At 60.1% G+C, this 23,889-nt stretch overlaps 1 protein-coding gene across 4 annotated transcripts in view; it reads left to right on the forward strand.

Annotated features, from left to right (window-relative positions):
* FRMD5 (FERM domain containing 5) overlaps positions 1-23,889 on the forward strand; it is a 115,910-nt gene that overhangs the window by 64,319 nt on the left and 27,702 nt on the right. For all 4 annotated transcript variants that reach the window (XM_075506502.1, XM_075506504.1, XM_075506503.1 and 1 more), the window contains exon 2: positions 23,088-23,192. In XM_075506502.1, coding sequence (XP_075362617.1) covers positions 23,088-23,192 — 105 coding nt within the window. The remainder of the gene's footprint in view (positions 1-23,087; positions 23,193-23,889) is intronic.

A 23,889-nucleotide genomic window follows, 5' to 3' on the forward strand; every position in this document is an offset into this window, starting at 1 on the left:
GGGGTTTGGAGACCTGGTCGCTTGCTTCCGCTTTTACGGAAAGCCGACGCTCCCCCCGGTACTGGGAAGCTGAACCCCTACGGAGCCCAGCCTGCCCTGCTCGTCCCCGGGGGTCTGCCCCACGGAGGGGCTCAGAGGGGAGTGCGATGGGCTGCGCGGGGCCCGAGCTGGTGCGATGTGCTCATCGTCATGCTTTGTCAAACGCTGTTGTGTGGAGTGGAGCTAAGAATCCTTTATTCTGTCTTTTTTTTGGTATGGAAAGCAAACAAGTTGACACGAAGGCATCTCGCAGCGTTTGGGGTTCAGCGCGCGGCGAGGCCTCGGGTCCTTCTCTGCCGTCCTCTGAAGCTGCCCGGGGGTGCCGCGTGCGAGGTGCCGCTGTACGTGGGGAATTCGAGCGCTGCAGAGAGCGATGAAAGCAACGCGCTGCTTGCGACGTGGTTAGCAGGGATTAGATCGCTTATTTTACAGACCATAATACGGGAAATGCGTTTGTGTGCTTCGTCGTGCACGACCTCAGGTCCCTGCTCCCCCCGTTTGCGCACCAGCGAGGGGTTGGGGGGTTTGCACAGCGGCTCTTGTTTTCTTACCCGGCTTTTCCGTACCTTTCCCCGCGCAGTCACGGGTGTTTCGCAGCGTGGGTGGAAGGGCCGGGTCGGGCGCGCAGCGGCCCAGGGGATGGGGGACGGGACCTCCTGCCTGGCTCGGGGGGCCGGGGGCAGAGCCGTTGGGTCGTGCAGCTCTCATCCCCTGATCTCAGCCGCGGCAAAGCTCGCGCAGCCATCCGGGCGTAAAGCGACGTCTTCCTACAGGAACGCGAGCGATCCGCCTGCCCGGCAGCGGGGGGGGACAGCCCCCAGGGCTCTGCAGCTGTCCCCTGCCACCCAGCGAGATGGGGCCAAGGGGGTAAAATACCCCAGTGATCAGGACTGAACAGAACAGAAATAAGGTCATTTGTTTCTGGTTTTTTTTTTGGTTTTTTTTTTTTTTTTTTTTTTTTTTAAAAAGTAATTCTGCTTATGGCTTGCTGTGGATAATCTGATCCTGCCGGAGAACTTGGGAAATGCGTGGAACGACGGTTTTCTTTCCGCTTCCCCAAGAGTTTCCCATGAAGGATGGCACATCCTTCCTGCAGACGTTAACTGCAGGTCCTGCCTAAATCCATAGCTTTAAATACCAAACAAACTCCCTATCTGTGTTCGCGGTCTGTGTAGGAACCGATTATTTTTTTCCCCAGCTGGGGTTTAAGCTGGGCTGCGTTTTGCTCCCTGCGGCAACGGCCTCTCGATGTCCGAGTGCCCTCCAGCTCCCCCGTGCAGCCCCGGCTGTGGCGGGGAGGCGGGGGGAGACGTGGGGGGCCGGCATGGGGTGCAGCATCGCCTGCCGGGCGCCCGCTCTGAGCTCGAAAGGGCCTGAAGTTCCCTGACGTGTTTTCTGCAAAATACCAACGTGCCGTGTCCCATGGGTGTTTTCAGGGGAAGATGTCAGCCCACATAACCATTCCCCAAATCACGTTACCAAGAGAATGTGTTTTGCCCTCTCGGGTTAATCTGAAAAGGTCGTGTGTGGCGCTGGCACGTGACTGGAAGGACGGAGGCCTTTCGGGGGCTTTTCTTTAAAAATAGCAAGGGCTGAGCGAAGCCCCGTTCCCTCGCAGCTGGAAATGTCCCACCGGTGCCACGAGAGCTTTGTGCCGAGCCCGTCTGCGGGCTTGTTCCCGCAGGGCAGCGTGCTGTACGCGTTGCTCTAGCAGGGTGCTGGCCGTGCCGGCCGGGGGCGGTCCCCCCTCCTGGGGGGCTGCGGGCTCCCGGGCACCTGCGGGGAACGAGCCCATGCAGAGGGATGGCGTCTTGCAGCCCCCGTGCGTACGGCTTGTCCCCAGGCAGAGCCCCCGGCCCTCCCCGGCACGGGGACGGGAGCGGGCGGAGGGTGGCAGGGGCTGCGCAGTCCCTGCGGACCCCCGGGGCTCCTCTGAAGCCGAAGGGTGGTCCAAGGGACGCCGCGGGACCGCCTGGCTGTCCCCACACGCCCCCGGGGAGGGGACGCGGCGTCCTCTGCCCGCCGCGGAGCCGCTGGGAAGCGCCACGCTGCTGACGCTCGGCAGCTCCGTGGGCTTCGCGCCTTCGTGGCGGGAGGCTGCGGCGGCGCGTGGAGCGCAGGGCGGCGCCGCGGTGCTGCGGCACCGGCCGCGAGCCAGCCCTGACCAGCCTCTGCCGGGCGGCCGAGGTGCCTTTTCCAGGGAGCCTTTTGCCTGCAGAAGTCTCTTCCCTCGGAGCACCTTTCCCCACACGCGTCGGCAGACGCTGCCCTGCTCTGGGCCGGGGCAGGTGGGGGGGCAGTAAATGGCTGCGGTTCGGCGAGGAGGAGCGCTGTTCTCTGTCCGGCAGGGTCAGAAAGTCCAGGTCGTCTTCAAAGGCTTTGATTTACAGAAGAAAACAGGAGAGATGGAGAGTAAATGCGAAAGGTCAACACTCATTTCGGCAAAAGCTTTTGTTGGCTCCCAGGTGAAACCGGAAATTTGCATTTAAATGAATATGTATTTTGAGACATTAAACCCACAGGCAAAATAAAGGCCTTGCTGAGATGACAAATACATCGCTTCTCCTGCTTGTTCCTGACATCACGCCAGCCAGCCTTTAGAAATAGAACCACGTCAGCTAAAGCACTTTTTCTTCCTTTTCTTTTCTGAAAACCACAGCCTTCTGTAAATACTGTTTGTGAACCTCAGCTACCGGAACTTTAGATGATAAACGAAAGAACTGGTGGATTTGCAGGGTCTGTGTGTGGTGTGCGGAGAGTGATCTTGGAGCTGTTCTGCAGTTCCAGGCCGGCTTCTCTTTCATCCCTCAATCCTAATAACCAGAGAAAAATTTGCTGGGGGGGCTGGAACAAAAAGTTGGCTCTGGGTCACCTGGGAAGAAAAGCGGGGCTTTTCTGGGTTTTCTTTTATCTTTAAGTCCTTGGTGCAGCCCGAAGCCCGTCTGTGGGCAGGCTGGGGGCCGAGCCCGGGGCTCCAGCCCTGGGACCCGCAGTGCAGCGAGTGGCACCGGCGCAGGTGGGGTACGGCCGGGATGGCCGCTCACCGGGGCCGGGGCGAGCAGCAGCGTTGGCCCTCGGTCTCCGCCGCCGCGAGCTGCTGGCGGCAGGTGTCCTGCACGGCATCTTCTGCACCCAGGCGGGGCTTTTGGGTCCCAGTTGGCGCTGGACTGGTGTCAGGCGGTGCTTTGAGTGCCCGGGGAGATGAGAGCCGACCTGCCGTCTGCCACCGCCGCGGTGTTGCTCCCTGCAGGAGCTACAGCGTTCGCCTGGCCGCGTCCGCCGAGGCGGCACGGCAAAGGGCTGCCGGGGCTGCTGGCCGAGCTTTGCAAGGAGAAGCGGCGTGCAGTCGTCCTGCGCAAACCAGAGCGGGTCTTCGGAGGAACGGGCACCATAAAATAAACAGTCGCGGGGCTCCGCCGCCGTTACGGGTTCTCATAGGAACGTGTTTTTATCTCAGACTTGTGATGAATAAAACAAGGGCTCTTTGCTGCGCTCTGAAGTCGACACCCAGCTGCTCAACAAGCTTGTAAAGCGTTTAGTCGAGGAGCAGAGCTGTGATCAAACGTGCCTGCCGTCTCCGCTCGCACGCTCCCCGGCCCGGGGCCGACAGCTGGCAAGACTCGGCTCCCCGCCTGGCGCAGGCGATGCCGCGCCGCCTGCGCCGGAGCCCCTGCCTGCTGCTCTCAGCCACGGCTTCAGGGGAAAAGGGGCCGTGCCGGTGCCCCTTCCCTCGGAGAGGTCTCGCTTCCTGCACGCTGCCCGCGCTTGCCAGGTGCCACCGAGGGGCTGGCCGCTCTGCTGCATCCCTGCGGGGACACGGCCCCCCGTCCCTCGGAGGGGATGCTGGGGGCAGATTCCCCTTCCAAAGCTCTCTCCGCTTTGTCTTTTTTATACCCCAGTGCTGTCTGGCAGTGCCTGCGTGAGCTTCCCCGGCTGCCCTTGGCCAAGCCATCCTTGTTGGTGGCGATGGGGGCGCTGGCAGCGGGGCGCAGGCTGAGCGTGTTCGCTTCTGCCCATCCGAATCCCCCCGAATTGGGCTGGCTGAGCAAAACTCCCTCGGGGAAGGGGAGAGGGGAGCAGGCAGTAGCACGGCTCCTGGTGCCGCTTCCCCGGTGCCCGCGGCATCCCCGCTCGGCGAGGGGCTGTCCCGGAGCAGCGCGATGCTGGCGCAGCCGTCCCTGGGCCCCCGCTCCGGGAAGAGGGCTCGCAGCAGCGCTTCCCCCCGGTTTATGCTTTTCCAGCCCGAGGAGAGGCTGCTCTCGCCAAGGATGGACTCTCCAGAAGAGGTTGCGGGTACTCTTTGCTCAGTGCCCAGCGTGTTACCTAAGGTTTATTCCACGGCGTCATTGGTAAAATAACATTGTCATCGTGGAGATTTACATCAGGCAGTGCTTGTGTCTATATCTCATTTTCTGCTGAAGGCAATATCAGGTTTATTGGAAAGTTTCCCCTGTCTGCCTCTCTGTTTGTGTGGCTCATTTACACCTCAGAATGGCTCTCCTCCCTCTCCCTAGGAAATCACCTTTTGGGAGGATGAACAATCTTGCAGTCAAGTGATATCCGTGGCTATAAAAAAAAAGTCATCTTTGTTAATATTCCGTGAGCAATGCGATGTCTCAGAGGACAAAGATCTTCCCATCGCTGGGTAAATCAGAGTTCATTATCATGTTAATCTGACTGATTACGGTCTCCCAAAAGGATTCCGCATATGGTCATTTCTGTAGCACAAATAAGATCTGTTTTGCCTTAATCACAAGCCTTGCGCTCATCGCTTCCTTGCCTGACGATCTTTATTCTTGAGCTGCAATTCAGGGAGATTTAAATATTAATTGCTTTTGAACCTGCTCTTAGTTTTGACTCTGAATCGGGGTTTTGAAATTCTACGTTGTGTTCGGATTGGGGCTTTGCCCTTATTTTTTGTCGTTTTGGTTCTGTTTTTAAGTCTCTGGGAGCGTGAGCTGTCCCCCCTCCCCTCCAGCCAGGAGGCTGCGCGATGAACGTCATTTCTGGGAAGTAATTTGGGGGGAAGCTGTAACCTTGGCGTTGGTCTCGGTGGAGGACGGGGGTACAGGAGGGCTCACGTCTGGCTCAGGCTTTCCTCTGCTCACTCGGAGCTCTTGCCGACGCTGCCGGCCCAGGGCGTCAGCCAAACTTCTCGCACCAAATTATTCCAGCGGCTTATACAACACGCCAGCACGGGCTTGGGGACCCTTGCGGATTACGAACAGCTCGTTCCGTCTATCTGGGCGCGCTGGGATGCTCGGGCTCGCCTGCGGCTCCGTCCCTGGGACGCGGTGCTCGGGCGGGTGGCGCGGCGCAGCTGCGGAGACCCTCGGGGACGCCGGTTTGGGGCTGCGTCGGGGAGCCGGGGCCGCGTCCCACCGCTGCCAGGACGGTGGGGTGGAAGGCGAGGAAGAGCTCGGCTGGACTGCGGCTTTGCTAGGCGTTACTGCAACTCTCACCCCTGTGTTTCTTCCAGCACCTCAATTTGCTTTCATGAAAAGTAAATTTTTTATGAACCATTTATCCTTTTCTTTCTTTTCTCCCATGAGCTTTTTGCTGCATTCAGTTGCTGGAAGAGAAGCGAGCTTCTCAGCAGGAATGTTGCCAAGAAAACCGAAGGTCTTCTGGTTGCGGGTAGCGTGCAGAGATTTTTATTTTTGTTGTTGTTTTTATTTTATTTTTCATCGCCTGTGTGTGCAGTAGCATTGACCACAGAGTGCAGAGCTCATTCCCGCAGGGTGTGGAAGGGGACGCCGCATCAAAAGGGAGATTCCCCGCGGGACCTTGCAAATCCCCGTCCCTTCGCCGGGCAGGGCCCCGGCTCTGCCCTCGGCTCGGGGCTGCCGTACGCCCGGTGTCCCGAGGGCTTTTCCCAGCACCCCCGCGCCTCTCTGAGGGTGACAGCGGTGTGAGTGCCGCTTAGCCCGGCCGATGTGGTCGCTGTCCTTTCTTCTGCAAGCGGCTTCTCGGTTTCACAAGGTCTGACCCAGCTTTGCCGAAGTCGGAGGATGCTGAGCCAGAGCTGGCGGTTCTGGCAGCCCGTGGGAATACGGGCTCGGGTCCAAGGAGCGCTTACCGGTTTGCACTGGTACCAGAGCTACTCTACGGCCGGGTGCAAATGCAACCGGGTACAGCATTACCTGACGCCCCTCTTGTGGCATCTAATACAGCTTTGCAGGTCAGAGCAAGCCTGCAGGCGGTCGCTGAGACTTCGGTTGCTCCTCGTTTGAGTTTGGAAGTGCGGCGATCCCGTTTGCAGAAGCAGCGCCAGGCACCTCTGCCATTCGCCGGGTGGTGCAGCCGTCGCTAAAGCATTTTTAGTTCCTACTAAAATGTGTGCTACAAGCAGCGTGACTCGCGTGAGAAGTATCTCTTTCTTGTAGGCAGCAAGTAGGGCTTACTTTCTGGTGAGGCAACATTCATCATCAGATGATTATTATGAACATGTTTATTAGGCTCTAAGTAATACACACCAGAATTAGTTGCACCCAGAATCTTTTGCACGCTAATGGAAGAGCAGCGCCAATTTAAACAAGAGCACACATGGAGCCACTCCAAGCTTGCATGAATGAAAAAAGTGACTTGGAGTTATAGGAAAAACCAATTTGGGTTTATGGAGAGAGGTTTTCAGTGCCTCTGAATTATAGACTTATAAATTCTAAATTTAATTCATAAAAGTTATGCGGTAGCAAAGTGTAAGGTGACGTGTCATCAGTCACTGGGACTTAATGTCTGGATTGCTCGAGAGCTGCAGGATGCTTTGTGATCTTCTCAGGCTCCGCGGCAGGACCCGGGCTGAGGCCAGCCAGGATCTCGTCGCTCCAGGTCGTGGTTAGCGGATGGGGACGTCCCCCTTGCGCCGACTGGTGTCGGGATGGATGGAGGAAATGGCGTTTCTGGTGATGAAAGACATCACAAACTCAAAGCGATGCTGGGGTTCTAGGTAACCCTGTGGGTGTTCAGGGGAAACACATAAAAACCTATTTCTTGCCTTAAATGAGTCAGGGTAGTAGATTCTTCACTAAATAAAATGTCAGTACCTCAGGCTTTGCAGAGCAGAATCTTTTTTTCTTATCCCCACCCACTCATGGTGAGGTTTTCCATTGCCACGTTGACCCCAGGCTGCTGTGGAGCACTTGTGGATGAGCGTGGCTGCGGTGCCACCAGGCTGGTGGCCGTGGCACGGGGCAGCCCCACCTCCCCCTGGTTTTGGTGGCAGCTTTGCATGAGAAAAGGCTGTGGCTCCAGGGTCCCTGGATTGAACCTCCGGTGAGCCCGTGGACCAGCAGGAAGGCGAAACAGCTTCGTGAGAGCGTCCCTTGGGCTGAGCGTTTTCCGTTATGGTCTGAACTCGTCCACTGCCATTTTTGCATTATTTTGATGCAAAATGGTCCCTCCAGCGAGCCAGGCAGACCAGCTGGCACGTTAGTGTCCAGCTCTTACCCTGCTCGGACCTCCTGCTCTGCTGGAGGGGACAGAAAGGATCGTCCCTGTGGGCATCGCCCTGGCCAAGGCTTTCCCCTGCCCACCAGCTCCTCCGCGACCTGGGGAGGACAGCGCGGGTCTCCCTGGGTCCCCTGCCCGGTGGCGGCTGCGTCCTCCTGGACGAGGGCTGAACCTCGCCGCTGGCCCGGGGTCGAGCCTCCCTCGTGCTCCAGCTGTGAGTAACCTGTCCTCATTCTTTAATTTTCTGTATTAAATAGTGTGCTTCTCCCCCCTCCCCTGGGTCGGGGAAGGGATGCACCTGAAGCTGGGTTTAGGAAGATGCACGAGTAAAACCAAAGATTTCCCGGAGGGCGGTTCCCTGCTTTTCAAACGAGCTGACGAGTGACGGGGAAAGCAAAATCTGGAATTGCTCCCAGTTTGGCTCGCCAGGATCTGAGGGGCTGGGGTTCGGTTCGGTTCTGATCCGGCACGTCCCGATGAGCCCGGAGGGGCCGTGTCAGGGTGTTGGGCTTCCCGGCAGATCCCGGTAACGGCTTCGCACGCGGACCCGCTCGAGCCCTGCGCGGCTGCCGCAGGGGTGCTGCCGAGGAGTCGCTGCTCTCACGGGGCACTGCTGCCGTTTGCTGCCCGTGCTGCCTTCGGCCGTTAAACCCGGCAGAGCCGGGCGGGATCCATCGAGTCACGAAAGGCGCTTACCCACCCGGTTTCCAGCCGAAGCACCTCGTAGGCATTGGGCGCAGCGGCTTTGGGCGAGTGCATGCCGGAGCAGAGCGCCCAGCGCCCGCAGCCCTGAGGCCGGGGAGCAGCACCCCGAAGGAGGCTTTGGGGTGAGCCGGCTGAATCCTTCATCCTTTTAACGGAGCTTGTTCAGATTGTGCTAAAAATAAGTAAAAGTAACAATGGAGTTTTCATTTAAAAATTCAATACAGCTCCGAGACCCAGAGGTGTCACAAGGGACGCAGATTGCCGTTACTCGGTACTAACGTCCCTCGCATACGTTACCAACTCGGGGCTTCGGCAAAGAGAACGTGTCCCTGCTCGAGGTTTCCTTTGCAGAAATGAGGCTGCTCGAGATCTGAGGCGCAGCTTGGATTTCTTCTGAAAAGCTCACCGCTACCTCTTGACGTTGGTCTTCAAAGCTGGCTGTGAAATAGGCCCGGCCGGAATTACAGCCCCTCGCTGTGGGATCGTCGGGAGAGGCGACGCGGGGGTCCCGCTGCGGGGTCCCCTCCGCTGGTGGGCCTTTCCTCGCGCGCCCCCGGGCGACGTGCAGCCTTGCTGGCACCGCGCCGCTCGCCCTGCCCGCTGTACCACAGCCCACCTGGAAACGGCGAGCGACTGCAGCGCTTGTTAGGATTATTTTAAAAAATTGACACTTTTTCCCCTTTAATTTTTAAAAATCCCCTGTATTTAATCCATGATAAATATTTGAATGGTGTGAAACTCGCCATTCTGGCAGAAACTCGTGTCGTGCTTGTTCTTAACTGTGACTCACTGAAGAATATTTTGCTGCGAGAACAGCAAACAGATGGGCCTGTTGCCGGCACCGCGGCAGCAGGATTGGAGCCTGAACAGGAGACGCGTCTGATGGAACTGCTCGGGTTTCTTCTGTTTGGCGTAAAACGCGGCAGCCGGCGGTGGCTGGCAGCCCTGTCCCTGCCGCGCGGGGTCTCGTGTGCCGGCGCTGACCCTCTGCTCCCGGGACGGGGCTCCTGCCCAGCAGCTCCGGTGCCGCCGGTCGTGCTGGTTGCAGGAGCTAGAGCGTGCGGGCACAAGGGAGCTGCCGTCCTGGGAGAGATGGGGCTCGGCAGCGCGGTGCCTTTCGCCCAGCCAGGATCGGTGCCGGGGAGCCAGCCGTGCAGGGGGTGCCAGGGGCCGGCCGTGCAGCATCGGCCCCACCGGGGTCTGCCGCCGCGCTGCAGAGGGCGGGAGGACGAGGACGTGGGATGAGAGCGTTGCTTTGCTCTTCTCCGCTCTGTTCCCAGCGAGGTCCTGCTCCTGGCGGGGAAGATGCCGGGGCTGTCGGGATTGTGCCTGGAGAGCTGCGGTGCAGGCGTGGGTACTGGGCTGTGTAAGGTTAGGGGAAAGTACAGAGGAAGTTTTCCAAAGCCCTTGGCAGTGCAGAGCTGTCGGGAAAACCTCCTCAAACAGGGAGATAAAACCTCAGCAGACGCAGCAGCGAGGAATGGACGGGGTTACAGCCACGTCGGTTTACTTGCTGGGAGGCTGGCATGTTCTAGGGGAGTAAGTCCCTGACTATGAAAGGATTGAAAAATGTGCTAAACTGCTGTCCCACAGTGGACTCTGCTAAATGGGGACATCAGCAGAAACGTCAGCGGCTGAAATTCGGTGATGGAGAGCCGTGGAGGACCTTTTGCATACACCAGCATGTCGAAGGTTTTAAAAACCTGCTTGGGATTAAAACAAGGAATCGATGATCTGGAGTTTAAGGCTCCAAGAGGCACTTCATTAGGAACTTTCCTTCTCAAAAGCTTTATAAACTTCTGGAGCAAACTCCCCGGATAAGTCTTGAAGACAGAAATTACTGTGTCAGCTAGGAAGAAGGATTACAGAGAACAGGGGATTAATACTGCAATGCATATGCTATAAATATAACAGGATTACCTTCGGGTGTTATGTAAAACCCCTTTTCCTTACTCTGAGTCTCCTCTGGTGGGCACGGTAACCGGGGCTCTGGCCGCGAGCCTCCGGTGGGCCGCAGCGTGCGGTGGGCACTAGCCCGCGTTTCCCGCTTGGCTTCTTGCTCACAGCCGCCGTTTGCTCGTGAGGCGAATCTGCTTCTGTTACCGCCTTTGCTGGAGGGGCTTTCTGCGTGCGTTCCGCGGAGACCTATTCATTTGGCGCGTGTGGAAACGCCCGTGGCCCAGGGCGGGGTGGGCTTGCTCGGGTCTGGGCAGCGGCACAGCCCCAGCACCTTGCTGTTGGGGGCCGTGCTCCCTGGGGTCCCCGTGTCCCTGTCCCAAGTCCTCCCCAGCCACCTGGCTCTTTGTGGCCTTTTATCCTCCTCTTCCCCCGTGCTGGAGCTGCCTTTGGAAGCCATCCATGGCGTTCCCTCAAGAAAAATCATTCCCCTCTCGCCCTCGCCCCTCCATCCCTTCCCGCTCGCTGCAGCAGGGTCGGCATCGCTGCGGCAGCCGGGTACCGGCGCGGGGCTCAGATGTTGGCTGGGAACGCGCCTGGGCTCGCCCCTCTCCCTCCTGCTGCGCCGGGCTGCTCGCGCTCGGGGCTCGTCCCCCTCTGCGTCTTCTCGGAAACCAGGGTCCGTTCCTGGGAATGGTCCCTCGGCACTCTCCCGAAGCTTCACCGACGGCCCCGAGAGCGTCTTCCCAGGGGCTTTTTACGACACCGAGGCTCCTTGGTGTCGCGAAGTCATTTCTGGAAACAGGGTCTGAGCTCCTGCCACGGCACGCTCGAGCACAGCAGCCTTTTGCTGAGCTTTGCTGCCGGCTAGGTTCTCCCTGTGTTTCAGTCGGGGTGTTGTGGGCGGGAGGGTGACCCCCTTCCCCTCCTCGCCGCGGCAGGGTCCGGTGCCGTGCAGCCCAGCCAAACGCGTCCTGGGCGTGTGCCCGGTGCCCTGCTTACACAGAGCAAGTGCCTCAGCGGGTGCAATAGTGGCCAAATAGCCGATAATAATAAATCAAAATAGTGGAGAATAATAATGATGCTGCTGCTTTCTGTGGCGATGGAGCAGGGGACAGGGAGGGGGTCTGGGGGACGGGGCAGGGCTGCAGGAGTTGCGGGAAGGTCTTGGCACCTGCATGGGAGCAGTGGACGGTGCGAGAGCTGCTCGGTGCCGTCCCCCTCGGGGTCACCCAGCCGGCGTCGGTGGGGGACCCTCCGGCTCGGCGCTGGGGCCGCTCCTGCCCCACCGCAGCCCCTCCTTGGGGGCCGCAGGGAGAGAGGGGTCGTTGCGGGCAAAGCACCCCGAGAGGCTGGCGGGCTGGAGCGCGCTGCTCCAGGCGCAGTCGCAGGTTGCTGAGCTGCTTGTTCCCTGTCTGGAAATGACTATTCGCAGGCATAGTTTTGCCCGTTTCCTCCTCGTACTGCAGCTCAGATGAGACAGCGGCTTGCTTTGAGGGCTGAGAGAGCTGTCAGGAGGCCTTTGCCCTGCCTGCAACGTGAACGTTAACTTTGTCCGAGGGATAATAAATCCCGGGCTCGTACCGTACAATGCTGAATTTTTAAAATGAAGCGTTTAAACCACAATATTGCAATCAAATTGCTAGCAAAAACCTCTTCATGTTGGCAGTGGAGCTGGTGGGTCTTTGATCTCTCCCTGCTCAGATGTTGCTGCCAAAGAGTCTTAAGCTTAAACTTCACTTTGTAAAATAGACTTTTTTGACAGTTTCCTTTAAAAAATAATCTTCTCCTAAGCTCAGGAAGCAGGGAGGAATGGCCAGCCCCACAATGAGATTTCCAAACCAAATAGCACAGAAAGGAGCCGTTTTCAACTGCTGCTCACTCTTTTGTAAATCCTGTGCTTAATCCGCAGAGCAGCTGCGGGGCAAATTCATCGTTTCGGCTCCAGAAGTGCAAACTTTGCAGCGGGGCTGGGGGACCGGCAGCGTTGGGTTGGGGCTAGCAGATGCTGCTCCGGGGGAGCAGCGTTTCCCGCAGCCCTGGGGCTGGTTGGGCTCCCTTGCCCCACGGGCTCGGGGTGCCGCTGCTTGCCGGGGTCCCGGCCGGGCCCTGCAGGAGAGCCGGGCCGCGGGTGGCACTCTGCACGGAGCCGAACCAGAGCTGGGAGCTCAGCCCGGTGGTCGCCAAGCCCTGGTGCCCCTCTTCGGCCCTGTTCCTGCTCCTCTCCAGTCCTCTTTGGCCACATCCGTGGGGCGGATCCAGCCCTCCCCAGGCACCGGGGCTGCTGGGGGCTCTGAACCCCCTTTCTGCCCTGAGCCGCTGGAGCCCCGGCTCGGTGCAGCCGGAGCCGCGGTGCCGGGCGCAGCGGAGGAGGGCTGCCCACCGGTTTGCGTGGAAGGAAACGCACAATTATTACACGGGAGGGAAGAGGGACTCCGTTACGACGTAGTTTGGAGCCGTCTCGGATGACTCTCTGGGGGGGCTGATGGGGCCGAGGCGCAGCAGAGCCGTCACCGCCGCTCCCCAGCTTTTCCCGGCCCGCACCGAGCAGCTTTGAACTCGCCCGTGCCTCTGGGCGTCCGACCTGCTCCTCTCCCCCTGCGCAGGGGAGACGTGGGATGCCTCGCAGCTTCTGCGGACGTATTTGCCTTTGTCCCCTGGCAGGAGGTAGAAGGCCCCCAGCCCCTCCATGTCGCTCCCGGCCCCGCTGCAGCCCGTGGCCGTGGGAATTGCTTCCCAGGAGCTTCCCCACCACGCAGGGCGTGCATCGCGCCTGCTTGAATAATACAAGCGATCCTCTGCTTTTTCTTTCCATCTGGAGTGAGGATGCTTCTGCTTGTGCTTCCCCGTGATCGCAGCTAGCGCTCGTCTGCCTTGCAAAGCCTTGGCTGTGAAGCGAACGCGGTGGTTGGGGAGGATCGGCTGCTCTCTGCAGCCCCTCGTGCTTTGCTGGGCTCTCCCCCACCATCGTCCCGTCCCTGGGACCGGCCCCTCCGCCGGCTCCAGGCTCCCGGCTGGGGCAGGACCTTCGCGAGGAGCCCTGCGAAGCGTGAGCTGGTCTGGCTTGGCACGGGGTCAGAAGCTGTTTCTTATCTCAGAGCGGGGTTTTGCAGTGCGAGCACGCTGAAGGAGACGGGAAGAACCTGCCTGCGGGGGGATTTCTGAGATGTCCCGTGCCGCAGGACCGCTGGGCGTAGCGATGCTCGAGTGAGGACATGGTACCCAACCCTCCCCTTCTCCTTGCAAGAACCACGTTTAAGGTTGGCTGGTGGAGGTTTTCCGGCAGACGTCTCTGCTCTCTCCGCCGCGCGGCAGCTCCTGTTGTGCCGTCCCCACGACGCAGGGCCATCGGCAGGACCTGGCTGGTGCGGGAAGGGGCCGGGCTGGTTGTGCTCAGCCTCCTTGTGCAAACTGGCCTTGCTGGTCTGGCGCTGGTCCTGGAGGTGGCAGGTTGGGGTGGCAGCGGCGCTCGGGCTGACGTAGGAAGCTTACACTTTTATATGGCTTTGGGCTTGGTGCCGCGTGATACCTGGTTAAGAAGCTGGAGTGAAACAAAACCATCACGGCACACGATAAATGGTTTGAAAAGCGGCTGTGCTATCGGTCTCTACCAGCAAGACTTTAAGACGGAGCCGGGTCTCGTGCTGCAATGCAAAGCTGTCCCTCACTGCACGGTCGTGGCTCTGGAGCGTGGCTGGAGCACAGGGACGTGCCGCTGGAGCGCTGCCGTGCTCGGTGGGACGGGGAGCGCTCCTGCCTACAGCGAGGCACGCCATTCACTTTCAGATGAGCTGCTATTTTTAAATCTCTCTCTTTTTTTTTTTCCCTTCCTTTTTTTTTTTTTAGCTGTGGATGACCCTAATTTTGGCTGAGGAGCTTAGAAAAGCTAAGAACGCAAGGTTAGTTTAATCTTCTTAAAGTTTAAAAATCATCAGGGATTCTTCTGTTTGATAGCGCTGGAGGCACTTATCTCCCTGTAGGAACCCTGTTTCTGTTTTGCAGTACGTTGTGCTTTTGCGGTACCGGGTGGCAGGTTTCGGCATTCTGCACTTTTTCATCTTCAGAAACTTTACCGATGCTGGTGCTCGCCGCGGCAGGGCACGCAGGGGCTCCTCTGCACCGCGCCGGGAAGGGGAACCACGATGCGGGCTGGCGGCACCCTTGCTGCCGTGCTGCAGGTCTGGGGCCAGGTGGGTCCCAGCTGGAGTTTGAGCTCCGTCGAGAAGCAGACCCTGTGGTCCGCAGCCCAGGGAGGTTCCCATCACCAAGCCATGGGACGGGTGCGTTCGCCACTGGAAAATCCCGCAGGATCTCCCTGCTGCCGGCACAGCCCCGTCTTTCTGTCCCCCTGTAAAAAGGGATCATAAAACTCCCTGCAAGAGCTGGCTCCCGAGGCCACTGACGAACCCGTCTCCTCCCCGAGCGGAGAGCAGTAAATCTCTGTATGAAGCTGTGGCCGACGTATTAATGGTCCTCGGGTACCTCGTAAAGACGCTGCGGGGCTGGACGGCTCTGAAGAGCTTTGTTAGAGGAGCGGCGCGGGTAGTGATGGATTCCCGGGGCCAGCACCGCGGCAGCGTCCCGCTCCGCAGGGTTTGTCCCTCAGCCAGCTCCTCTCCTCCCCGGGAAAGAGCCCCCCGGTTTGGCCGGGGCGGCAGGAGGGGAGCGTGCCCAGCAGCTGCCGTGCCCTGGCCGGCGGCTGGCAGAGCCGAGCCGAGCCCACGGCCACGGGTGCGCTCATGGACGGCAACGTGTGCGTGGGGCTGGATGGCCGCGGCGTGTGCCCGGGGGGCTCGGTGCGTGCCACCCAAGGGCGCGGGGAGGCCGAGCGGGTGCGGGGCTGAGCACAGCCGCTGTGGCCGCTGCCACGAGCGCACGTAGCTGTACCTCGAGGCAACGCGCGCCCCTGAGCCCTTCCGGCCCCAAATCGGTCTCGTCCCTGAGTCTGTCCCCAAAACCCACCCGCTGCCCTGACGAGCTCAGCTGGTCTCTGCGGGGGACCCGTGGGGCTGTGAGTCGGGGTACCGGGATGTGCTCGGGGCTCCAGAGATCCCGTAGAAAGGGGGAGTGCCGTGAGATCTGGTCCCAGCACCCACGGCCAAGATCAGGCACGAGGGAGGACGTGGGGGCTGAGCTGAGGGGGACCAGGCCCCCAACAGCTTCGCCCCGCGCTCCACGCTGCCCTGCAGCGCCGAAACCATTCCGGTTTCGCTCGTGCTTCAGGGCGATGCACGGCGTGGCTGCAGGGACCGTCACAGAATAATTCAGGTCTGTAGATTTTCTGCCTGCCTGTGCCATAATGCAGCCTCCTGCGAGCAGCGGCACATCTTCATCTCATTTAACGCAAGACTAGGCAAAATTAGGGACTATTATGAATCGGACCAATTCAGCGTGGTACGTCACGAGTGACTGGCAGTCCGTGTTATCCTCCGCAGCTCCGCGCTGGAAGCAGCAGCACGGCGTCGGCACGGCCGCGCGGGCTCCTGGCGCTGCTCCTGGCTGCCGCTGCGCTGCCTCTGCAAACCGGCCTCCACCGGGATGGCTCCTTACTGTCCTGCTCAGTCGCACGGCTGAAACTAATGACGGTAACGCACCACCCCACAGCGTCCAGACGTGGCTGGGACATGATGCTGTGTCTAGTTGCAGTTCCTCAAGTTTTTAATGCAACGGAAGTTTAAGACAGAAAAAAGTCACTGGCCACTGTTTGGTGTTCGGCAGCAAATAACTTTGCGTGGCGCGGGTCCGCTTAGCCTGCGGCGTTCTTGGTGTGTGCCAGCGGGGATTGCTGATGGTGCAGCGGGCAATAGTCTCCCCGTTAGACTGCTGTACCCTGAAAGGCTGACCTCAAAAACTTGCAAACCTGAAGACAGAGATAAGTTTTACTTTATAAGAACATATAAAGATCAAAACATAGAATATTTAAGCTGATATTATGCAACAGACAGCTCTTTCAAGCTGTCATTTTTAAAGACAGTTCAGATAATTTCCTGAAAGACATACTTGTAATGATTAATTTAGAATATGTTTAATTCAAGTTAGAGAGATCAAAGAGAAAGCATTTCCCCCTGTAATGCCATTTGCGTTTTTACACTTTCACTATATTCCGTTGGACTGGGGGGGATGTCTCATTTGCCCTTTGTTGTGATTTCTCTGTGTTACAATTGCAGAGGAAAGCGTTATGCAGACGTTCACGCTAATTTGGGGCACGGGGAGGGAAAGGGAGAAGAGCCCGTGGCAAATCCCTGCAAGCCTGGCTCTGGGAGGTGAGGAGGGGTGCGATGCTGGGGGCGGCGAAATCGCCCCCTCGTCTAGCTGGGAAGGTTCACACTTTTGCAGCTTCCTCTGGCATTTTTCACGGCTGTTGTCCGTAACAGACTTTCCGGAGCGTGAAAGCTCGATTAGCACGAGCGGGACGGAGCCCTCGCTGCTGCAGCGCGGCGAGCAGAGCCTGGCTGGGCTGCCTGCGGCGGCGCAGGGTGCTGGGCAGAGCTGCCAGATGTGCCGCGCACCGCCGGCGGCAGAGCTGCCAGATGTGCCGCGCACCGCCGGCGGCAGAGGTTGCACGTGTTGCGGCAGCTGCTTCCCTCCTAACAGCCCTTCAGGTCTAATTTGGAATAATTTGGAGTATGTCTTTATTTATGCGACTACAATTCCTGCTATATGGTCAGCTCTGTGGCTGTGTCAAACGTCCCTCTAGTGCAGCCTGGGAAGTGATCTTTTCTAGGGGAAGAAGATGAAATCGGTATTTATTTTCTATATAATGTGGGAGGAGGTCCAGTCTTCCCAATGCACGTAACAGCTGATCTGGGAAGGGTATTTCGTGCCTGATAGGGGAGCAAGGCTCGGGTGTTTGTTCTGCTGCTCACAAGATGCTGCTGCCGTTTCTCTCTGCTCGAGCTCCGTGTTGCTGCTTCAGTCCTCGTTGGAAAAATGACTATTATTTAATGAAAGAACAATAACTTGCTCTAACTCAGGAAAAGTGATTTGGATTCTGGCAGGTTTCCTTATTCCTTTCCATTTTGTGCCCTTGTACCTGAGCCGGGCGCACAGCCTGTTCCAGGCGGCGGCTGTGTGTGACAGTGACGGATGATGCACGCAGAGACTCAATTAGCCTATTAATAAAGCACAATCTAGGCCACGCTTTTCCAAGTTCGGCACCTAAATCCGTATTCAGACTCATAAATGAGCGGCCTCATTTCCCGAGCGGCTGCCGGCGGTGCCGGTGACCACCGTGTGCCGGCGAGCCGGCCGACAGCTCCCGGCTCAGCCCAGCCGGAGCTGCTTTGCCCCGCGTCCCCGGGTGCGGCCGCGGTGGGCGCGGGGCTGAAGGGACCTGGTTTGGGGTGGGAATGGTTGGGCACCGCAGCCGCAGGGACCCGGCCCAGGACCGTCCACGTCTGCGTTCCCAGCAGGAGGGACTTGCCGATTCCCAGCTGCGTTAAACGGATGTCTCCGCACAAGGGAGCCAGGGAGGGCTGCGGGGCGAGGAGGGCGTCCTCCCTGCCAGGGCTGGGCTCCCGGGCCACGCTTGCTTTGCCAGCCCAAGGAGTCGCCTTTGGCTCGGGCTGGAGCTGAGCAGTTGTGCTCAAACTCCGGGTTTCTGGTCCTCGAGCCGTGCAAAAGGGGACGTGGCTGGCGCGGACAGGCCCTGGGGTCCCCGCCGTCCCTCCCGCTCCCGATGCGTCTGCTCTCCCCGCCGTGGACCGGCATCTCGTTCCTCTGCTGGACGCCGTCCGAGGATGCTCCCTGAGCTCGGGGCAGCGCCGGGGTGGCCGTACCTGCGGGCTGCGCGGGAGCCCATCCTGCGTGGCCGCAATGCGTCGAAGCCTCGCGGGGCTGGCACCCAGCCCGCGGCTTCGCCAGCGGGTCCCTGGCCAACGGCCGTGGCTGCAGGGCTGCAACAAACGCAGCCGACCTGCGCGGCTGGGAGGGCCGACCGGCACCGTCAACCCGGCCCGGGGAGAGGCCGGCACGCGGGGCGGGCTGCGGCTGGTGGCAGCTGAAATACGAGTTTCGGTATCTGAGTATGGAAACGGGAATCGTTCATTTTTGCCGATGCTGGGTGCGTTTGGGCATCACAGCAAGGGTAAACGGGGGCTTTGCTGTTTGGCCTGGGGGGGGGATGCAGAGAGGAGAGCAGGCAGAGATGGTTCCTGAAACTTTAGCTCTGCGCTGTCAGAGCGTTGTTCGTGTGCCGGCAGGGCTTGCTGCCTGCGGGGCGTTCTGTCTGTTTGTGGTCTCAGCATCTCCCAAGGACTGGGATGGGTTTTGGCAGGGCTGCTGCCTGCTCAGCTCCAGCCCAGCTCCCCAGCCGCGCTGCGGCTGCAAAACGCTTCAGCTGCCTCCGTGCAAACTCCCAGGGCACCGCTCTCAACGCTCTCCTGCTGCTTCACCTTCGTTCTGCCCAGAACGGCTGTCTCAAGTCTCCATTTCCACAACAAGGGGAGCAGCTTAAAAACTCGGTAATAAATTGGGGAAGAGCGTGAGTCAGCTGAGCTGAGCCAGGCTGGGATTCACTGCAGTGCCCGGCCAGCAGCCGCCCCAGCGCAGGCTCTGCGAGCAGGCTTTTGGCTGCTCCGCTGTGTTTTAACAGCAGGGTCCAAAAGCCCAGCGCCGTTTTACTTCGGCGTGAGCCAGGCGAGGTTCGGCGAGCCTTTCGCTGCCAAGCTGCAAGGTCGGGCTCCTCCAGGGAGCCCAGCCGCAAGGGCGGCTCGCCGTGCCGTGCCAGCGACAGGCAGCCTGGCCGGCACGAGGACGCTTGTCCTCTCGGGTGCCAAACAACCTCGTGGCCCCGTGAACAGCACCCGGAGTCCTTGGCTGCGTTCCCTTGGGGTGGTGGGTGTCCGGCGTCCCCCCGAGGAGCTGCAGTCCTGGAGCGGGATGCTGACCCGCAGCTGCTGCACAGGCAGCGTGGGCAGCGGGGCTGGGGCTGGTTGTGGGCTGGAGCCGGAGCCGGTCCTGGGCTGCAGCCCCACGGGCATCGCAGGTGCCCTCAGGACAGAGCAATGAGCCGGTGGCCGGGGCTGCCTTGGAGCTCTGGCTTTTGAGGGCGTCTGCCGCTGCGGCCGTGGGAGGTGGTCTCACACGCAGCGGCTTCTCCAGTGCTGCTCCTCGGATCCTCTGCGATCCCTCCCAGGGGATTTGCTCGCAGGAAAGCAAAACCTCGCTGTTACCCCCGGCATCGTGAGAGCAGGGCCGCAGACCTGTTTATTGGCCCAGAGAGGTTTTACAAAGCACAGAACGGAGGAGCTTCGCGTCCCACGGCCGCAGCCGCCGGTGCGGCTGGAGCAGAGCTGAGCAGAGCCCGCTGCGGCTGTGCCGCCTGCTCTCGCGGGGAGCGCCTGGCTGCTGAAACTTCATCTCGGAGCCGTCTCGTCTGCTCGGACAAAGCCCTTCCGCAGCCAGTTTCCTCTTCCGTGTGCACGCAGCTCGCAGGGACGTGGGTCCGAGGCTAACGGGGCAGGGGGGCTCTGTTTAATCTGTAGAGATGTGATGCTCCTGAGAGCGGTGAACGTGCTCGTGCCCCTCAGCATGGGGAGAGATGTCTGAATGCCCCCGAGGACTCGGGCTGTGGCTCGGTGTCTTTTAACGCCACGTGTTTTACAGCGCCTCAGTCGCTGCATAAAAAGCCGCCCTTGGCTGCATCTCAAACAGATGCCATCAAACACCTTTGCCACAGGAGGCTTTTTAAGACTTGACTTAGGCTTGGCCGATGCCCGAGTGAGTCCCACCCCGTTCTGCCAGTGAGGAGTGAAGGAGGGGAGAGCAGGGGCTTGCTCCCAGGGCTGCCAGGCTGCGCAGATCAGCCCGTGCCTTGGGGGTGGCTTGAGACAGCTCCAGGGGGGTGGGATGCCCGAGGCTGCGGGGATGAACCTCGGAGCCAACCGACGGATCCTCTCCGTCGCCTTTGGGTGTTTTGGCGAGGCCGCCGTGCCGACGCCATGAGCGCGGAGCCAGGCTTCGAGAGATGCAGGCGCCGGAGCGAGGGGAGAGCTGGGGTACGACCGCGATGGCACCGGCCCCGGGGCAGAGGGTTGGGACACGGTCACCAGCAGGATTTCCAAAGGAGGCTTCGTGTCGGCAATCGCTTCGAGGCCACCGTCGGCCCCGGCGAGCACCCGCTGCCCCTCGGCTGAGCTTTGCTGGGCAGCACCGGGGCCTTCCCCCTGCCGCTCCGCCTGGCGCGGGGGCTGTCTGTCCGTCTTCCTTCTGTTTGGGCCGCAGCTGGCGCGGGCGCTGCGTGCCCCGCGTCCCCCCAGCCCTTTCCTCTGCGCTGCGCGGCCGATTCTCCTGCTGGCGTCTGAGCGCAAGTGCCCGACGCGCTCCGGCAGCCCGTCGCCGCTGGCCGAGCGCCAGCGCTGCAGCAGCCGGGGAGCAGGACGGGCTCTCCCTGCGCGGCCGCCCGCAAAGGCAGAGCTCGCGCCCCGGGATGGCCCCTGCTCCGGCAGCAGCGCTGCCCGGGTGTCACCGCCCGGGATCGCCTTGCTGCTGCCCTGCTGCCTGCCAGGCTCCGGCACCGGTGCCGAGGGCGAGTCGTTTTGGCGGCTGCAGGACTGCAGCCTGGACTTCGTGGTTCTCTAAAGGAAGCGCTATTTATTTAAAACGCGTAGACGTTTATCGTGCTGTACCAAGCCCCAGGAACGGGTTAATGCCAGACCTGCGGGGTTCCCTGGTGGCACAGCCTGTCTGCTGAGTGATTATTTGATCAGATAATGCACACGTTGAATGTATTTGTGGGGAAACAGAAACCTGTGTTATCTGAAGGAGGCAGCGTCGGCTGTCAGGGGCAGCCTTTGATCTGCGGAGATGCTGCGCTGTAAAGCAGGTCCCCCATCGACAGCAGCGCAGCCGTTCCCGGGTCCTTCTGCAAACCCCGGAGCACGGCCGAGGGCTGGCAGCAGGGAGGGCTGGCAGGCCGAGGGGCCGGATCCTGCCAGCACATCCCCGTCAGCCCGGGCACCGGGGTGCCGTTTGCTCTGCCGTAAAGGGGCAGAGACAGCAGGGTCCAAATGGTTTTACCTCTTCTCCCTCCCCGGCCCCAGGCGAGGGGGTCTCCCAGGACAGCAGCACATGGTTTAAGCTTTTCAGAAATAAATAAAATACCGGGTTTGATCCAAAACCTGATACAGACTGAGAGGACCCCGCTCTCGGTAAGCCCTGAGCCTCAGGGGGTGAGACCGCCGCGGAGGTAGAGCTCAGCTCGGCATGGAGCTGCTCTCCCCGGGACGGATCCTGTGGGCAGCTCCGCTGAGCAGGGGTTCGTGAATTGCCCGGGTGTAGCTGGGTTCTTGTCCACGAGCAAAACGTTACAGTGGTCGATTATAAATTGGATGGAAAGTTTTGGAGCAGTGAAATTGCTGTGGTACAAGGGGTTCGGTATACAGCGTTGCGCAGCTGTACGCTTGGTCTGGGCAAATCCCGTTGCTGATAAATCAGCTCTCGTGGGGGGGCTCTGCGTCCCTTGGGGGTGCGATTCTGGAGAGCAAAGGAAGCGTTGCACCAGAAAAGCCTCGGCGTAACTCCTTGTTCTTCTTGGCTTATTGATGCCAAACCTTTAGCGGGTAGGAAAACCATTTCTGGATAAAGTGGTGATGATTTTTGACAGAGGGGATGCCCAGCCCATCTCCAGCAGTGACCCCGCGGCTGGATGAGCTGTGAGTGGGGTCCCAGGGAGCTGTGAAGAGACTCACCACAGCCCTGGGGGCTGTGCGGGGGGGTCACCGGGGCCCTGGTGCCCTCGGCTCTCTTGGGTGCTGCACTTCCACACCAACCGCAGGAAGGAGCGTGGCATCCTGGGCCAGCACCGCTGCGGAGCAGCTCACGGCGCTCAAATTCAGGGTGTGCTTTAGTCTTTGCAGCGCTGGAAATTAAATTTTTAATAATTTTGAGATATATCGGATTTTATAGCTATAATACTTTAAAATTCCCCATTAATGTTCAGTCTGGCGCTGTCTGTAAGTTGTACTGGCACACAGGAGCTTATAAAGCTGTAACTCTCATTGCCCAGACGCTCCCGCTCTCTCCGGAGTGGGGGTCTGGCAGCGCAGGCTGGTCCTGGAGGAAGCATAAATCTGTGGAGTCCCTCTGCCACGGCCCGCAGCGATGCAGAGCCCCGGGGACGAGGAAGGGGGAAGGTTTTTTCTCTAAAAGCTCAATAGCAGAAAAGGGCAGAGCAGAAATACGCTAAAAATAAGCGGGTCAGCAGCGGACTCACGCCGTAGTGCCAGACCAGGGAAAGGCTGTTTGACGGAGCCAGGAGGGAGCAAAAGCAAGGAGCTGACGGCGACCTGCACCGTGCCTACGGTGAGGGAGTCCAGCAGGGATCACAACGGCGGCAAAGCTGTGCCCTTGCTGATCTGAGTGCCTGAAAACTGGGGCCAGGCAAACAGACCCCCAGGCTCACAGCTTCCCCACCTAGCGCTTCGCTACGACTCGACTCGAGCCGCAGGGTGGTTCCCAGACAGACGCGGACCTTGGTCACAGTTGTCTTTATGCTGTTGAAATGCCCTGGTGTTTCATGGTGCTCAGGCTGCGTTCGGGGCAGTCGCTACTCTGCTGACCCGCTCGCGCGCTGGCTGCGCTCCGGCCGTGCTCTCCGTCCAGGCAGCTTCGCCTCCGCAGCGCTGCCCAGAGCCGCCTGGACGCAGACTTGTTGCCCGAGCAAATGTGGGTTTTGGGCGATGCTGCGGTCTCCTGCCGAGCCCTGGGCAGCCTCAGCATCCTGCCTGGGCGTGAGCTGCAGGTCTCCGGGCGGGTGTGGGGACGGGGACCGGTGTGCTCGGGGTCTTGCTGCTGTTGGGCTGCTCCTCGGGTGGGATGGGAGACGGTTTCTGAGCTGAAAATATCGCTGGTGAAGCACCAGGGAAGTCGGTGGCGTTTGCACCGTCCTCGGTGTCACCTTACAAGTTTCGGACCCTTCGCCCGCCCCGCGTGCCCCAGCTCCTCTGCCCCGCTGCCGTTGTCCTGCCGCTTTGTAAATGAGTTTCTTTGTCTTGCAGAGAGATGCCAAGGGCCAGTACCTGTTCGACCTTCTCTGCCACCACCTGAACCTGCTGGAGAAGGACTACTTCGGCATTCGGTTTGTGGACCCCGACAAGCAAAGGGTGAGAGCCCTTCCTGCCTGGGCTGGCCGGTGGGGTTTCTTGCTGCTTGTCCTTGCTGCTGCGGCTGAAAACCAGAGCGTGAGGCAAATGCTGCAAGAAAATTCGGTTTGGGCAGCGATGAGGGGCTCTTCCCTAGCGGTTCTCCCCCTCTCTGCTGCTGGGCAAGGGGGGTTATGGGCACCCCAACGGGGTCATTGCTTTGCCTGTGGGAAGGGCATCTGCTCCCGGTCCCCTGAGCACCCCGGGGAGACCCCCTGCCCCTTCCCACCCCTTCCGCCAGAGCCAGGGCTGAGTCTCGTGCCGCAGCCCCGGGGACGGGGGCCAGGGTGCGCCCGGGCTCCGGCAGCCGCAGCGTCCCGGCCCCGCTGACGCATCCTCAGCGTCGGTCGGGATGTGCGAGCCGGGGGAACTTGCACGGCTCTCGGATCCCCGCGCGAGCGGTGGAAGTGTCTTGCGTTTGCCAAGTGAGAGGATTTGATGCTGTTGCAAAGGCAAAGAGGGAGATCTCCTGACGCTGGGTTTGCAGGACTGTTTCTCGAGCAGAGTCGTGCTTTAACACTGAGACGAGGCCACGCGACACCTTTGTACCGAGAATCCACACGCTTGTGCGTGTTGCCTCGGGCGATGAAGAGTGAAACAAGGCATCGGAGCGCGTGGAGCTGAGAGCAGGACCTGGTCGGACCTGGCAGCGCCGCTC

This window comes from Mycteria americana, chromosome 6 (assembly GCF_035582795.1).
Source record: "Mycteria americana isolate JAX WOST 10 ecotype Jacksonville Zoo and Gardens chromosome 6, USCA_MyAme_1.0, whole genome shotgun sequence".
NCBI lineage: Eukaryota > Metazoa > Chordata > Aves > Ciconiiformes > Ciconiidae > Mycteria > Mycteria americana.